The sequence below is a fragment of the Apostichopus japonicus genome, chromosome 4 (assembly GCF_037975245.1).
Source record: "Apostichopus japonicus isolate 1M-3 chromosome 4, ASM3797524v1, whole genome shotgun sequence".
Classification (NCBI taxonomy): Eukaryota; Metazoa; Echinodermata; class Holothuroidea; order Aspidochirotida; family Stichopodidae; genus Apostichopus; species Apostichopus japonicus.
The window spans coordinates 24,652,601-24,670,284 of NC_092564.1; the positions used below are offsets into that span (position 1 = coordinate 24,652,601).

The 17,684-nt window shown below is 36.8% G+C and overlaps 2 protein-coding genes across 7 annotated transcripts in view; one reads left to right on the forward strand and one right to left on the reverse strand.

The window, feature by feature from the left end:
* LOC139966896 (SAC3 domain-containing protein 1-like) lies at nucleotides 1-13,173 on the forward strand. Of its 2 annotated transcripts, none has more exons than XM_071970360.1 (10): nucleotides 1-175; nucleotides 3,744-3,855; nucleotides 4,278-4,343; nucleotides 4,538-4,663; nucleotides 4,918-5,079; nucleotides 5,622-5,776; nucleotides 6,093-6,141; nucleotides 6,820-6,960; nucleotides 7,609-7,798; nucleotides 10,830-13,173. In XM_071970360.1, the coding sequence occupies exons 2-10, from the start codon at nucleotides 3,785-3,787 to the stop codon at nucleotides 10,935-10,937; spliced, it is 1,068 nt and encodes a 355-aa protein (XP_071826461.1). In that variant the 5' UTR covers nucleotides 1-175; nucleotides 3,744-3,784; the 3' UTR covers nucleotides 10,938-13,173. The 2 variants fall into 2 exon arrangements, with proteins under 2 accessions (XP_071826461.1, XP_071826462.1); XM_071970361.1 differs by lacking the exon at nucleotides 1-175 and adding an exon at nucleotides 239-332.
* Nucleotides 12,307-17,684, reverse strand: part of LOC139966894 (TRAF3-interacting protein 1-like) — a 15,946-nt gene continuing 10,568 nt past the window's right edge. For 4 of the 5 annotated variants that reach the window (XM_071970353.1, XM_071970357.1, XM_071970354.1 and 1 more), the window contains 3 exons: nucleotides 17,526-17,633; nucleotides 16,674-16,897; nucleotides 12,307-15,903 (listed from right to left, as the gene is read on the reverse strand). In XM_071970353.1, coding sequence (XP_071826454.1) covers nucleotides 15,747-15,903; nucleotides 16,674-16,897; nucleotides 17,526-17,633 — 489 coding nt within the window. In that variant the 3' untranslated portion in view covers nucleotides 12,307-15,746. The remainder of the gene's footprint in view (nucleotides 15,904-16,673; nucleotides 16,898-17,525; nucleotides 17,634-17,684) is intronic. The other variant, XR_011792786.1, reaches the window with a different exon arrangement.

Below are 17,684 nucleotides of genomic sequence, written 5' to 3' on the forward strand. Positions count from 1 at the left end.
CCGTCGTCTGCTGTTGTTTCACCTAACTGCTGCTCATGTCAATTGAAGACTACAGTACAGAAATTTACTGCTCTACAAAACCATGAAATGAAGTTTTCCACTTCATTCCTTCATACCGGCATGGACTAATTGATAGGAGGGACCAGCTTTGCTTGAACAATACCAGTTATATTAGGTAAACTACCCTAATGTTACTGTAAATTGTGTAATGTTAGTGTTTCATTGTAGCTGAGATAACAACAGCCTTCCTGTTTTTCTAGTGTCGTTCCTACTGTAAATATATTTAGGTGTTAATCTTGTACAAACATGAGAAATAAATTTCAAATTGAAATGTAAGGCATAACGTTAACTTAAACTTGCTGTACTTTACGTTGCAAAGTATGGTACTTCTTTGGCGGTAGGCCTAGGCCTAAATTGATACATGACTAGGCCTAGTATTAGTAATAGTAGTCAAGGGCGTAGGAACCGGGGGGGCTGGGGGGGGCGCCAGCCCCCCCAGTGAAAAATGTGGAGGGGCGGAAGTATCATTCCGCCCCCCCGCTTCGCAAGTCAGAAAACCCCTTTTTCATTTCCAAATGAGAAAAAAAACCTCATTTGGAGCACCAAATTGCATCTAAGGCCAGGTGAAAATACAAAATTAAGTTTACAAAATGGAGTAGGTGTTGAAGTGTGCTATATTGCACCAAATCGCATCTGAGGCCACCTGGAAATGCAAAAAATTCCAAAGGGGAGGGGGACACCCCCTCCCCTTAGACCCCTCCCCAGGTCGGCCATCAGTCTTCAGCCCCCCCACTCAAAAGTACCTTCCTACGCCACTGATAGTAGTTAGTACCTTAGTATAGTAGTACTAGTAGGCCTAAGATCTACTAGTACTAACACTAACAAGTAACAGCACCACAGATTAGGCCTGACTGTTAGACTAACATTTGGTTACAATAGACGCTTGTAACAATGGTTTTTAAGGGGACAAACTAAAATGAATGACAATTGACGTTGTACAGGGTTAAATATCATTTGTGAATGACAACGAAGGACAGTGGTGAGTGGAGATAGAATGAGTGGGTGGAGTAAATGCGGTTATTGGTTTTCTGCGCAAAATTGATTTGAGGAAAATCGCATGTTACGTGGTTGCAGGGTTTTGGTGCAGGGAGAGTTTTTTTTGTGAGAATGTGCTTGAGTGCTGTGCTTTTGACATTTACAGTACCTCTGTAAAGCCGTTTCAAGATAGTATTGTTAGTTTCTAACAATTAATATCGAGAAAATGATGTTAAATTTACTTTTTAAAATCAGACTTACAATTTCGCTTACTATAAGGTGCGTTTGTATCTTGTTCGTACTTTACTAGATCTGTAAGCCACGCACTTCGCGTCCACTCGGTTTGCGTGGCTTTAATATACCCACGAAGTCTGAACTGTGATATCCGGTTGAAGCAAATGTCTGTGCTGTCATTACTGTCATTCGTTTTAGTCAACGCAATTTTTTAGTGTGTACAACATATTGTCATTTGTTATGTGTAACGCAATTGTCATTCGTTTTAGTAACACCCTTTTTAAGGAATGTTGTTGTCAAGTGTTATGCTTGTCATGGTTAGATTACAATTACTCATTAGACTGTGATAATCATACTCAGGTAGCCCTAGACCTATATATCGTTATCTCAATGATCATTTTTTAATATTTTGTCTTACGTTAAGTTCTCTTTGGGAAGAAGTATTTAATATTAGTGAGTTGTTAATTGTCAACATTACATATTATTGATCACCACTTACAAATTTGATGTGGTGTCACATTCACAATAATGTTACTGACCTTCAAGTAAAGCCTAGTAGTAGTAGTAGTAGTAGTAGTAGTAGTATAAATGCCTTTCCTATCAGCCTGTATCTACAATTTCTCCTTACAAACAAGTTAGAGTAGATTTAATAGTATTAGTAGTAGGCCTATGTGGAGTGGTATTAAAGTATAAACTTTCTATGGCAAGTACACACCAACCAGTACATGGGCAATGAAGTTTTCAGTCAGTGGGTCAGCAACATCTCTTAAGCAATATACACCCAATAAATTGAAAGCTTTATGATTTTTATTTTCTTATTGCTATTGTTTTGTTTTTGCATTTTGGCTGGAATATATGTCATATTTAAATCATTAAAATCAAAGCTTCAAAACTGTGTAAACATGGTAACATTAACAGTAAAATCTTCCAGAACTTACAATGAGTAGCCTCTGTGCATTCACTATATAAAGAATGCAAATGGGCCAATATATGCAAATATTTTTGTGTCCTCTGAGTCCTAATGCCAATTTAAATTCATAATGTAAAGTATAGAGCAGGGTGGGAATTTGGCAACAAAAGTTGGTAAGCATTTTTTCATTTTTTGATGAAATGTGCTTACCAACATGAGCCAAGATTTCTCAGTTGGTAAGCACAATTCATGAATCGGTAAGCACAGCACAATGACCTGAACGCTGTTATCCTTTTGTGAAAACTTCCTGATTTGCGGCACAAGTACACGTACTTTATATCGAGCCGACAGCGGCGGCGCAGATAATCCAGTCAATGCATGTTCGATCGAAATAATTACAATCCCTGTCCATCACGTTGAACTCTCCGACCAGACAATACCGGGTCGAATACTCGACTTGGTATTAGTTATTCAAATACATGATGAAAGGAAATGTATCGACTGGAGATCGTAAAAAAAAACTCTGAAAATCAGTAGAGAAATTACCAATTGTTTACGAAAAGTACGTTCGGTCCTTTCAAATTTTACGAAAGATCCAGCAAAACACTTTCGAAAAATTCACGCAAAACTGGCATATCGTGCTACATGCAACTAATGTCATGTAAACAAGGCTCTAGTACACCCGTTTATGAATAAACCGTAAGACCACATCTGGTGTTAAGCGGGGGGAAAAGAAAGTATTTTCTAGAATTTCCAAAAATACGGAAAAAATAATGTCCTACCATAGTTAAGTGTATAGCAAATAGCCTAACCACCTTGTCTGTTACGGATCTCACGTAACTACAAAAACACAACTAATTGTATTTTGCGAACTTGACGTTTTCTACAAGAACATAGAAATAATTTTAAGCATTAGTTAATCATGCCGTGTGGCCTAAAACATATTTTATTACAAGGTTTACTTTCATAAAGATGGCCATAGCTTGATATCTTGTGCTGCGTGTATGAACTGTGCCTCGTGTATCATGGGGAATACTCCATGAAACGTTTCTTGGAAACGTGCCAAAAATGTTAACAAACAGGTGTTAGACAGGGGATGAGCGCACAGTTGTTTGGCAGGGTACCTGGGAAAATTCTGAGCACATGTACAGTATGAACTACGCAATTGCCGTCGGCAATTGCGTAGTTCATGTGTGAAGTTGGAGTAATTTGCGATGCATACACAGTTAGTCGTAGGTATGTGACGGTCCAGGCACGATCGCTGAGCTAGCAGCCAGCTGTGTGCGGCCTGCAGTGCATTTTGCTAGCTGCGCGACAAATTAATCCTCCGTAACTTAGAAGCAGATTGCAGATAAGCCTACTACAGTCAGATGCAGTCACTTGCGGTCAGAATTTTTGGTACGCTCATTACAAGGGTGTGTAGTACTAGGCCCATTAGATTTTCTTATTTTGGTAAGCCATATTTTCATTCCAGTACGCTAGCGTACCGGCGTACCGTAAAATTCCCACCCTGGTATAGAGACTTTTTCAATTTATTCCTTTCCATTTGATGGATTTATTTCAGGATATCTTACAGAAAAGAATCATTCATTGCTCATTATCATCATGGCACTTAAGAAGTCGGACCAGATCCAAGGAACCTGTTATGAATTTTGCCCAGAAAGAGAAAGAAAAGAGTAAGTGAAATTTTGTTTCATTGTTTTGGTTGTTCTTTGTTTGTGAATTTTACCATGCTGTGAAACTTACACTAAACATGTGTAAAATGCAGACCATATCAGAACCCCAAAAATATGTAATACAAATGCTCCATACCCCCAAGGAGCACAGGTGTCTAAACATTCTGTGACTATTTAGATGAATGGCGAGTACATTTTCCTTGTTAATTTTAAAATACAAATTGTTCATAAGTTTGGTACAGTACATGTTATGTCACTATTAAAACAACCAAAAAGTTGCTAAATGTGTTACAACAAGCTTTAAACTTAGTTTGCAAAATAAAATTTTATAATGTTTTAATAATTTTAATGTTAAGTATTAGAATATTTACTTACTTAGTTGTTTGTATTTTATTTATTGTATTGACTAACTTTTTTCACAGAAGACAAAGGCAAAGGAGAGTGCATCTACTGGAGCGAAGACAGCCCAAAAAATCTAGTTCACAAAGGTGAGTAAGGTTGAAAGTTGCTTTTAAAATAAAAGTTTTAAATAAAATATATGATCAATTGAAAAGAAATGTAAACACATTAACATTGCTTCCTCAGGAAATTTACAAAGTGACAGATAGCAATTTTCATCCACCAAGCCAAACTTTTGCATTCTTATGGTGAAAACTTCTCCTCCCCTCCCCCTTATTTTCAGGATGGAGAAAGACTTCCTTATGATCAAAGAATATTCAAGACCTGCTGCAGGGAAAGATGCAACAGATAGACGTGACCTTCGACCTCCGAGTATTCTCCTGGAGGTCGTGGAGTACATGATGACGGAGTGAGTATTGATCAACAGCCACGCTATAATAAATAATATCAATATTTTTGCAAAAATAGAAAAACAATTATACAGCTACTTGATAACACAATCTTACTCAACAGAAATAAAGCTAAAGCTGTGTTACATGTCCAGAACAATTTGATAGTTTACAGGAAAAAATTATGTCATATTGTACATGTAGTCCATTGAACGGAAAATTAATCAGCAGTGTAGACAATTGTCATATCCTTTCTTGTTTCTTTATCACACAGTTTAGCTACAAGGGATGACTTACCATGGAGCGAAGTGTACTTGTTTGTGTTTGATCGACTCAGGGCCATCAGACAAGATCTAGTCATTCAACGAGCTTCTTGCAAAGAGAGCGTTAGAATTCTAGAGTGTGCTGTCAGGTTTCATATCTATGCTGGGTACAGGTATGTGGTACAAGAAATAATCATAATAATGACTGTTTCTAATAATGCACGGAATTCAATAGTAAAATGATCAAAGGCACTAACTAGTACAAAAGCAACAGAGTGCTACGATAGAAAAATCATAGAATTAATGCAGATTCAAACAGAAGAATGTAACAGAGAGCAAAGAAGTAATTTGAGTCACATAAATTTGTATTTAAGTCAGGTAGCACTATTATACATTTTAAACAGTTAATTTCAATTTCAATTAATTTCAGAACATTTAAGTATAAGTAGTCACCAGTACTTTAATTGGTTGTTGATAAATAATCCAGACAAGGCACATCCCTCATTACGTATATCTCTTTTTACAGGTTTTAATATCTGATTGTCCTTAGGCTGTACATTGGATCTCCTACCAGAGACCTGACACAGATCCAAACCAGAGACCTGACACAGATTATATTTTGAACGTCTCTAAAATTCATGATCTTTAACATATCAGAAGAAAATCTGCAACTTTTGGTGTATTTATTTGATATTGTTTATTGTATTCCATACAGATTATGTGAAGAGAGCCTTTCAAAATTTGAACCAAAGTTTAACAGTGACCACTGTCAAGAATGCCTGAAGCGACTTCTGGTTGAGTACAGGGAAGATGGTTTTGACAGTAACAATCGTGCTGAGTTTGAAGCTCTCTACATCCTTTACAATCTTGGTGAGATTCAAACATATCACATTTTATTCCACTCATCCACACACTGTAGTCATTGTTTTAAAGCATTTAGGAAGTCAGAATTAGATTTTAATGATTCCCAAATGTGTACAGTTGTGCGCATCATTGATAAATCTTCACCATTTCCCTAATAATTTCTTTTGCTATACAAAAGTTGTGTTTATATATGATAAAACATCAGGTTGAATATGTTTCATGCACAGTTAAGTGAACCTAATATTTTGCTTCCTTATGAAATGTTGATGCCAATAATAATTACAACCTTTCTATTTCTGCTTCTTTCCACTGCTTCATAAAGGTTCTTTTGAAGTCTTACAGACATCCCTCCAGTTACCTTCTACTCTCAGGTGAACCAGATTCTAATATATAAGCACTATACTCACCGTGACATGGTCACTGTCAGTTTGCATACAATTGTCACAATGTACGTCACCTCAATCTTCTGTACAGTTGAACTGTAGTCGTTCAAGTTCCACCACATTTCATTTTGTATCAGTAGTAACTTTTAATTCAAAAACTATTCATAGATTTTTCAGTGTTTCCATAGTATTGCATTTGGACAGAGATAACAGGCTAACTAGGCTCCCCAGATTATTACTTTGTTATATCCTCATCCAAACCAATCATGCTATCAGTCCCCAGCCTTTCCGTTGCCAACATTGTGATGATATTGAAGACAATGGTGGTGAAAGTCTTAAATTTATGCTGAATTTGAGATTCATAGAAGTAATGTAAATCGTTAATGTGAGGATGTAGCAGACAGAATAAACAGCATTACATAGATTTTCTGTTTCACCACTGGTCTGGTGGCACCATGTAATAAAGCATGAAATTAGACTTATAATTGATAAAAATCAAGAAGGGCAGTGGGTAAGAATTAAATGAAACCCCCTGACACACTGCAACAAGAAGAAATAAGTAAAAGTGAAAAATATGAAAAATGACTATGCAGTTTATACGCACGGATTCCCTCACATTAAGATCATTATAAGTCGAACTTTTTGCATCTATTTTATTTCCTGCAGAAATCATCAACGTGTTAAGCTGGCCTATGACATAAGCACAACTTTCCTAGAAGGCAATTTTGTTCGATTACGGAAGCTTGTTCAGCAGTGTGACTTTTTACAGCGTTGTGCAATTCACAGACATCTACCTCTCATTAGGAGGTAAGCAATATCATTAAAGTTATAGATCTTTTTGTAGTAAAGGATTGCCGTTTGTAAATGTTTTCCAGTTTCTCTAGGAGGCATTTGAAGTTTTCCTTTATGTCAAGAAAGGTTCAGTTAGAGAGCAGGTAGCAACTAGTATAGCTAAAGACCATATAATGATGACTGTTCATAATCAAATAGCTTGGGTTGGTTGGGTGAAATAGTGGTTTACAACATATCAAGATTATTGTTCACTTACATACATATATACATAAAATGGTATTGAAGAAACTTTGGGTTTAAACCGTGTCACATGGTATGCAAGATACTGTTGGGTTCTGACTGGCACCTCCAGCCAAAAAAATACCTAGATAGGGATGATTGTCATTTAGATTTAAAACGAATTGTTACTTAAAAAATGTCAAAAGTGTACTCAAAATGAGCTGCAGATTACCTTTATGGTATGCCTAGGGAGATACCTTATCATCATGATGTGTGTGTGTGTGCTTTGTACAGGAACATCTTCTGTCGTGGTCAACATTCTGACCCATTCTGACACCATTCTGACACCATTCTGATTCATAACACCATTCTGACCCTTATTGCTGGTTTCCATTGTGGTGCGTTTTAGATGTTAGGAAAGTCTTCTTTATATCTCTTTTGCAGGGACTCTCTCGCTATTGTGAATTCTGGGTTTTATAGCAAGAATATCAAGTTTCCTGTCGAAGTACTTGCTAAATGGTTGTTCTTTGATTCTACGAAGGAAGCTTGCGGTTTTTGTGTCCTTAATGGATTTGTAACAACAACGGATGGAATTCAATTTAAAAGAGAAGTACCACAGCTAAAGCCAAATCTGGTAAGTAAAACAATTTAACAATTGCTGTTGCATTTCTGGTCGCGAAATTTGCTGGAGACCAAAACCTTAAACCAACCAGAATGAAAACATTTCATGGTTCCTTGCTGCTGTTCATTAGTTCCATTCATAGCTAAATTTCTAACAAAGCCCTAATACAACAACAGTAATTTATGCTCACAAACTTTTGTTGCCAAAGTAATGCTAAGCCCTGATATCAATTGCAACACACATCAGTGTGTGAAGACTATCTACCATTATCATCATACCAAGTTTGACGAAATTCCGACTAGTAATAGTAGCCAAGTAATTGCAATTTGGAGTATTTCACGTTTGACCCCATGACCTCATTAATATTCATGAAATGAGCACCAACATCAACAGGGATAATCTACTTACTATGGGCCACCCACTCACCAAGTATGGTAATGATTGGTCATTCCCTTGTTGAGTTATTGTGCATACAAACTTTTCATAATGAAATAATGCTAGCCCCCCCCCCCCTTATAAACATGCATGATATCAATTGCAACACACATCAGTGTGTGGAGACTATCTACCAATATCATCATACCAAGTTTGACGAAATTCCAATAAATAGTAGCTTAAGTTATTGCAACTTGGGAGTTTTTCACGTTTGACCTGTGACCTCATTAATATTATTTAACTTTGAACTCGTATAACTTCGCACACGAAGGTCACATTGGGTCAACCTATTGACATTTATGATCAGAAGGCACCTTTGACATCTGAAAATAGCATCGAAACTGTAAAAATCCCCAAAACACGAAAAGGTCACCAGAGGTCAAATTGAGGTCAAGGGTCACCCAGATGCGGGTTGACAAATGGATTACATTGAAGCAACTCCCAACCTTAACGGACAGTTCGTTCTCAAGTTATCACAAAAATACTAGTTTTTTATCATTAATTGACCTTTGGTGACCTCGGATCACATGATCGTTAAGTTTGAATATATTTCCCTATACCATTTGCAACTTGTCCCAAAATATCAACCATGTCACACCTTGGAACTGAGAGTTATTGCATTAAATGTCTGAAAATTAACTTTGACCTCGTATAACTCCGCACACGAAGGTCACACGGGGGTCAACCCATTGACATTTATGATCAGAAGGTACCTTTGACATCTGAAAATAGCATCGAAACTGTAAAAATCCCCAAAACATGAAAAGGTCACCAGAGGTCAAATTGAGGTCAAGGGTCACCCAGATGTGGGTCGACAATTGGATTAAATTGAAGCAACTCCCAACCCTAACGGACAATTCGTTCTCAAGTTATCGCAAAAATACTAGTTTTTTATCATTAATTGACCTTTGGTGACCTCGGATCACATGACCGTTAAGTTTAAAAATATTCCCCTATACCATTTGCAACTTGTCCCAAAATATCAACCGTGTCACACCTTGGAACTGGGATGTATTGCACAAAATGTCTGAAAATTTACTTTGACCTCATAAAAGTTCACACACAAAGGTCACCTGGGGTAAACCTATTGACATTTTTGATTGTTGAGACGTGAATATAGCATCAAAACTGTAAGAATTCAAACATTTTTTTCTTTGCCCATTTTCTCACCGAAAATACTAGTTTTTTAACATTAATTGACCTTTGATGACCTCGGATCACATGACCGTTAAGTTTGAAAATATTCCTCTATACCATTTGCAACTTGTCCCAAAATATCAACCTTGTTACACCTTGGCCCTGGGAGTTATTGCATTAAATGTCTGAAAATTAACTTTGACCTTGTATAACTTTACACACAAAGGTCACCCGGGTGTCAACCCATTGACATTTTTGATCGGAAGGTACCTTTGATATCCAAATCTAGCATCAAAACCAAACATTTTCTTTTTCGCCCGTTTTCTCCCAAACTAAGCACATTTTTTCTAATGTGACCTTTGACCTTTTGACCTTGGTTTCAAATGTAGTTTGATCTGCTGATTCCAAAAATCAACACGATAAGTCTGTACAGCCATCCTAACTCTGACCGAAAACTTTGACCCCATATAAGTTCGCACACAAAGGTCACACGGGGGTCAACCTATCAATATTTATGATCGGAAGGTACCTTTGACATCTGAAAATAGCATCGAAACTGTAAAAATCCCCAAAACATGAAAAGGTCACCAGAGGTCAAATTGAGGTCAAGGGTCACCCAGATGTGGGTCGACAATTGGATGACACTGAAGCAACTCCCAACCCCAACGGACAATTCGTTCTCAAGTTATCGCAAAAATACTAGTTTTTTAACATTAATTGACCTTTGGTGACCTCAGATCACATGACCGTTAAGTTTCAAAATATTGCCCTAACCAGTTCACAACTTGTCCCAAAATATCAACCTTGTCGCACATTGGCACTGGGAGTTATTGCAGTTTTAGTATTTTGGGTTTTTGGACAATAACTGACCTTTGGTGACCTTTGTGGGCACCAAAAACAATAGGGTTCATCTACTCACTATGGGCCACCCACCCACCAAGTTTGATCATGATCAGTCAATCCCTTGTTGAGTTATCGTGCATACAAGCTTAAGCGTCACACACACACACACACACACACACACGCCAACCTGAATACATAGGTTCCTTTGCTTTCAGCAAGGAACCAAAAATCAGATCAAGGATTTAAATTTCAAAACTATGTCTTCGAAAGCATCATGATTTATGAAAGTGTACAGGGAATAATTTATCCAGTATCGCCTCACAAAATGCTATACACAATGGTCAAGTCGCTATACAAGTGTAAAGATGTATCACAGTTTTCTACACAGGAATTATAGTATTCAATAAGAGAAAACCTGCAGAGCCTTGGAAAGTGCTACACAACATTTGAATGTCACTAAATGATACCCTGTTTTAGACTGATAGTGCCCCAAGAAAAAGGAATCTGCAGTTGCCTTAAAGCTATCTGGCCCTAGTTTGGGGTCAATCCTCAGTAACCATGTCTTTCTAGGGTGAGGCTTGTCAATTTGCAACAGACTTTTACTGTTGTACCCTCATTTCTCTTCCAGTGGCCAGACAAAAAGTCACATCAGCTGGTGCAGAGACATTTTGAAGCAATGTCAGCACCAGATGTCATCCTTGGTAACCAGCGTAATGAACAGCTCCCTCAGAGATGAAGAGCAAGCGAAACCAGATGTTCTGTTAAGGTCGGTGATGTTTTGTCATTAGTGTGTATAAAGCAATATAACCTGGTCTGCCGTGAAGGGATCGAAGATACATTGAAATGAGGATTCAGTGTAAGGGGAAAAACTACTTCAGCAGATACAACAGTCTTTTAATGCTTCAAGTAAACTGACATTCAATCTAAATATAGGTTCGTTAAAATGAGGAGTTTACCCCATAGTTTTGTCATGCTGTATGTCGGATCATTGTTGGTAACATTGCCAATTTTTAATAAGTAGCAGAAATCTGTCAGGTTTTCCAGCTTTTGAGGGAAGTTTGGTGGTGACAATAAACATAAGAGGGATAGCCTATTATGAAAATGATTCAATTCAATTCTTGCAGGCAGGATACAAACTGCAATAATAATGTACATTACTTTTAAACCATTTCATGTATCTTATTTTTTTATCATATCATGACAATAAAATTAATAGATGCAATACCATAGCACCTTAATGTATCTATAAAGATATGTACAGTGTTTAATGATCTGGACATGTGGAGCTGTAAACTACTCATAGAGCTTTGTTAACACTGGCACAGAAACATGCTGATGTAAAGTAAACTGGTAATTGTGATATCTGGGAAGGCATGTCATAATATTACTCCTTCCATCCTCTACCAATTGGCAGATCTTCCTGGAATTTGGTAACATTGCCAATTTTTAATAAGTAGCAGAAATCTGTCAGGTTTTCCAACTATTGAGGGAAGTGACAATAAACATAAGAGGGATAGCCTTTTATGAAAATGATTCAATTCAATTCTTGCAGGCAGAATACAAACTGCAAATAATAATGTACATTACTTTTAACCATTTCATGTATCTTATTTTTTTATCATATCATGACAATAAAATTAATAGATGCAATACCATAGCACCTTAATGGAACTATAAAGAGAAATGTACAGTGTTTAACGATCTGGACATGTGGAGCTGTAAACAATTCATAGAGCTTTGTTAACACAGGCACAGAAACATAATGATGTAAGGGTTGACTGGTAATTGTGACATCTGGGAAGGCATGTCATTATATTACTCCTTCCATCCCCTACCAAATTGGCAGATCTTCCTGGAATTTGGTAGTTAAATCCATACATTATACCTGAAGGAGCGACAAAATTTTGTAGATTTTTACTATCTTTCCTACTCGACTCATATCTGTACATTTCAGGCTGACTTTTGTTTCCACACCAGTGAAATAAAGGTAGTCCAAAGGCAGTGTCAGTTTAAACTTTCCTGATTACCCCCTTCGCCCCCACCTTCAACCCTCCCCCCTTCGGCCCCAAATGCATTCATACAATAACAAATAAGGTAGACAAAGGTTGTGGATTTACAGTGATAAAGGTTTATTAACACTTCTCAATTTACATCACATCAACACTACTTCATATAGTTTACATCAAGGAATATTTGCATTTCTAATATCTATGTACAAATGAGGAACTAATGCATACTAACGAGTACTTGCACAAGTTCACATGAAGTGCACAAAATTCCTGTCGTAGAGCTCAGTCTTAACCCAATAAAATACATCAAAACCCTTCCTTTTTATGTATTTTTTTATTTGAGCAAAAGGTTGACTTCTAAATCCTAACAGTAACTGTAAAATGATACTTTCAAATGCTTTTTAAAGCTCCCTTTCTTCCTCAAAATGTCAAGATTATATAGCAGAAGGAATACCATTGACAAAAAACTTGATCAGAAACTGAAAAGTGTCAACTCTGTTTACAAAGAAAACAGTGCACGTGAACATTTACACTTCGGAACTTCACAAACAAAATTTTAGAATCGGACGGAGAGACATATATTCAAGGTGAGCATTTATGATACTTTCGGTCTTTTCATCCATCAATTAAATACAAGAAATAAGTTGAAAATGATATTTAAACAATGACAATACTAATGGGATTGCCTAGTTGCTCAGATCTGTAAAAATTAGTTTGAACCTGAGAGTAATGGAATGTTGATATCCACATGTAAGCATCCAGGTATTACATAAGTACTAGTCATCCAAGAATTGTGAAGTAACAAATCTCCAGGTATTACATAACCACCAAGCATTGTGAACTTCAAGTAACAAGTATCAGGTATTACATAGATACTTATCATCGTAGCTTTGTGAAGAAACAATTATCAAGGTTTTGCATAACCTACATACATTGTGAAGGTAATTACATATCCTACAAGTGTTGTGAAGTATCAAGTTATTACATGAATACTAATCATCCAAGTTGATCCCTGTAACCATGACATGTTACTGATTTATTTACTTTTTCATTTGCACAGAAAGCAACTATTTGTCCATGTTTCATAAGATTTAGAATTCAAAAAAGAAAAGTAAATTTTGAATTCAAACTGTTGACAACCGAACAAAGCACATAATCATGATACTTATTCATCTTAACTAAAGAATAATTTTAAAAGGAATTTAAAAAAAAAATTGAGCTGAGGCATGATAATCATGTTTGTTCATTAGATCAATATTAAATTAGAAATTATTACCAGTGAAAATTGACCAATAGTTTGAGCTTATTTCATCACACACTCAGACCTGAGAAAGGATAAAGGCTTGTCCAGGGAGCAAATAATGACTGATCCAATCTGTACTAGAAACAAACTGGGAGAGGTAAAGGGGCAAGGGGTGCCGGATGGATGTGCTCTAAAATGTGTAGTAGCAGTTTATTGTTTTCAGTCCTTAAAGGTACACACCCACCTAGAAAACTCACATGGCTTTTAAGGTATCACAGTTGTTGACGATATGAAAGCAAAACTCAACATTGAACCTTATTTACTTCCTACAAAAACATCGGCACAACTCATGAATTACTTTGTTAGGTAGACATTCAACATGCAAACTTTCACAACTGAGAGTCTGCCGTTTAGCTTTGAAACTCTTAGCATTCCCAGGAAAATGGTACTTTTGAGCTCAATCAGGGCTCTTTTGTTGAGTTTAGACACACATTTCCAATTTAACATAAAAAACTTTTCTTTCTATGTTAAAATGGTGAAAAAATAGAATCATCTGTCTGCCTCCAAATATGTCATTTTTGCCTTCAGACAAATTTTAATGTGATGTCTCCAGGCGCAGCATTCGGATATTGATTACATGCCAGGTGCTCAATGCAATTGCGGAGCTGCCTAAAAAAACAATTAACCAATCATGACAAGACACTTTGCAAAACCGATGTAAATTTACTGTAAAGCCTCAAGTTACATAAGTTAAATGCAAGTAGATTAAAATGACAAATATAGTTGGCACCTATATGTAACATGCTTGTATTCTTTTCTTTTTTCTTTTATTCCTTTCACAATTACAGACAGCACCAGCAAAGCTGTCAGTAATACACTGTTCAATACTGAACAGCTGTACCACATTATTGAGAAATTCTTATACCATCAGGCTACTAAGCCACTTTATACTTAATACTAATACCCTAACCCTGTTTACAGCCATTAGTGCAGTACAATAATGACTTAAATGAAAATTCAAACCAGTTTCTTCATATATTTGTGTAACTTATACATACTACTGGTAAGATCTCCAAAGGCACATTTTTGCCGGTACCTAATACCGAATAGTCAACTTGATCTTTTATGACAGAGATGATTATACAAGAAGCCACTCCTCACTGCCAGACACAAATAAACAAATGGTTTTGAATATTAATAAACTATTCAAGAAAAACAGGAGATCACGTCTTAATTGATTTTGTACTTAGAGTATGTATCCTTACAGTAATCTTGAAGAAATCATAAAAACCAACCCTGCTTGATTATTTTGTAGGAGATAACAAACTCTACTAAGTGATCATCTAAGGCAGACCTCAAGAAAAACCAACCCAGTTTGATTATTTTGTATGAGATAACAAACTCTACTAAGTGATCATCTAAGGCAGAATTCAAGTAAAACCAACCCAGTTTGATTATTTTGTATGAGATAACAAACTCTACTAAGTGATCATCTAAGGCAGAAGTCAAGTAAAACCAACCCAGTTTGATTATTTTGTATGAGATAAATTCTACTAAGTGATCATCTAAGGCAGAAGTCAAGGAAAACCAACCCAGTTTGATTATTTTGTATGAGATAACAAACTCTACTAAGTGATCATCTAAGGCAGAAGTCAAGTAAAACCAACCCTGCTTGAATATTTTGTAGGGGATAACAAACTCTAATGAGTGATCATCTAAGGCAGAAGTCAATTAAAACCAACCCTGTTTGATTATATTGTAGGAGATAAACTCTACTAAGTGATCATCTAAGGCAAAAGTCAAGTAAAAACCAACCCTGCTTGATGATATTGTAGGAGATAACAAACTCTACTAAGAGTTCATCTAAGGCAGGAGATTTGACCAATCGGAGCAGTCCACCTTCAAAGCTACAAATACGATATAGCATCATTTAAGTTCTTTAATCCATTTATGTGTATATTGTGCATAACACACAGCATAAGAAGCTGTCCTTGTGTAGAGTAGCAGATACCTAATTAAGTGTGAGAAGGCTGAACCCTATGACCTCAAATTCTTGGTCGAAAAGTTAATAATAGGTCTGACAGCAAGGGCGAACATGGGAATGTTAGTAGAGATACAGGTTACCCTAACTTCTATACTTACTCTTGCATAATACAAAACGTCTAAGAAAGACCGATCTCGAATAACTCACTTTGTTAGTTAAACCAAAAAAGTAATTAAATTTAGCTGAAGTAAGTTTTTTATCACACACCTTCATCATCTAATACCCAAGGCCACTAAGATTCTTCCAATCTCAAGAGAAGGCAACACTTCCCATCATCTTTTTAACTTTGTCGTCGTTCCTGAGGATGTTTGACTTGACCATGGCGATGGCATCTAGTTGGTCTACCACACTCTGATCCAGTTCTGAGAGCTGTGCTCGCAACGGTTCTAGTTCCGAGTCTGTTATACTATATTGCAATTACAGAAGAGAAAAACATTATGGTATTTCATAAAACGGATGACTTGTTAGTCTTTGTTGACAAACACAACACTACCAATCCAACTAACATTTCAAAACCACTTCTAAGTTTTGAGACATTATCTATTACACAACAGAGGCTAATCACAGGAAGCCCTGATGGCAGAATGCATGTTCTTCAGTGTCACTGCTATTGTAGTAAAGGGTGCAAGAATTGCATTAGAATGACCTCATTAAATGTCCTGGGCAGTGTTAATTACTAACTCAGTGCATGGTTTGTTGTAATATGGGTTGTCCAGCAGTGGGAGACAATTACATTTCTTGTCAGAAAACCAAAACTGTCCTTGAGATGTCCAAGGGTCAAACACAGTAAAAGAAATCATACATATTCCTCATGGCCTGTGGCACCAGGGGGCTAGACCTCCCCTCCCATAATACTCTGCAATGATTTACACATGGCTTGGTACCATTCTCAACACCAATGAACATTGGTCTGACTCCTGTCACCCTTCCTGTTCCTGTTCCTTGATGCATTCATCTTGTAAGACATGCAAACAACTTTATAAGGGGCAAATATGGGGGAAATAATAGCAAACTTTCCTAAACCAAAAATCAGCCAAGCAGTCTAATGTTGCAATTGCCAAGTCACATACGGATACCTGATTAATGGTGCAAACAGAATTTTAATAGCAGTTAGATAACACTGCTCATCCTTCCGTCCAATAATAATTATGACAGGCATAGTAATAAATAAAGTACCTTTGTTCTCTTTTGATAGCTAGCTCGTGGTCCCTGTTTTCCTTCTTCCACATCTCCAGTTCCTTCTGCATGCTATCGACATCTTCCTGCAGGTAATCCATAATCTTACCCAGCGGGTTGGCACTCCTGGTCAGGGTTTGAATACTACCTCTGAGTTTTTCAACTTCTCTTTGGACCAGCTCCCTTTGTTTCCTATGGGCAGCATCCATAATGACAGGTTTCTCCTAAAGAAATAACAAATGAAATCACTTGATGGTGATAATCAGAGGTATATATGCCGCAGTAGCTGTATTCCATCAAGTTATGGCAGGATGCAGGGTATGACGCTACTTCAAGAATCACAGTAATAAAACATCACACTGTACACAAATGACCACAGAATTGAATGGGAGAATCACTTGCAAACTCATTTGCAAACTTACAAGCAAGGGTACAGAGAGGATGGTCAAGTCATTAGCTTATGTCACTATACAGATTATTACTATTGGACTTTTGGGGCAAGTATCTCAATGTAAACCATTGTATATACATCTGACAAGAGTAAAATACTAACTGACATTAGTTCAAACTCTACTTATGTAGGGAGTGTCACTTTGACTGGTAATACAATGGCACTGTTCTGTAGGAATCATTACTGACCATTTATACTCGGCCAAAAGTTGCTAACTGCTGGTTACTGGCTCTACCACTTGATCAGGTACTGTTCATACTGGCAGTACCAGTGCTTTGAAACATGGTATGAGAGGACAGTATAGATTGGTACTGGCATTAGAAAATTGTCCCAACTCACTCAAGAGCCCCTTTAACTCATTTAAGAGACACAGAAGTTACAGGAAAAAATTTAGTCCTTACTTCTTTCTGCTCAATCTTTGTGCCTTCTAGTTCCTTCTTCGTTTCAAGGATTTTCTTCACTAGACCGCCATGATCCCCGTCATCTTCTATTGACTCACTTTGCATCGGCTGAAAATAGCACACCATTGAAGAAGAGAGAAGTTACTCATAAAATATTAA

Coding starts and splice junctions, on each gene's coding strand:
- LOC139966896 (XM_071970360.1), top strand. CDS start 3,785: ATGGCACTTAAGAAGTCGGACCAGATCCAAGGAACCTGTTATGAATTT. Junction 4,664..4,917: donor GTGGAGTACATGATGACGGA/GTGAGTATTGAT, acceptor TTTATCACACAG/TTTAGCTACAAGGGATGACT. Junction 6,961..7,608: donor CATCTACCTCTCATTAGGAG/GTAAGCAATATC, acceptor TCTCTTTTGCAG/GGACTCTCTCGCTATTGTGA.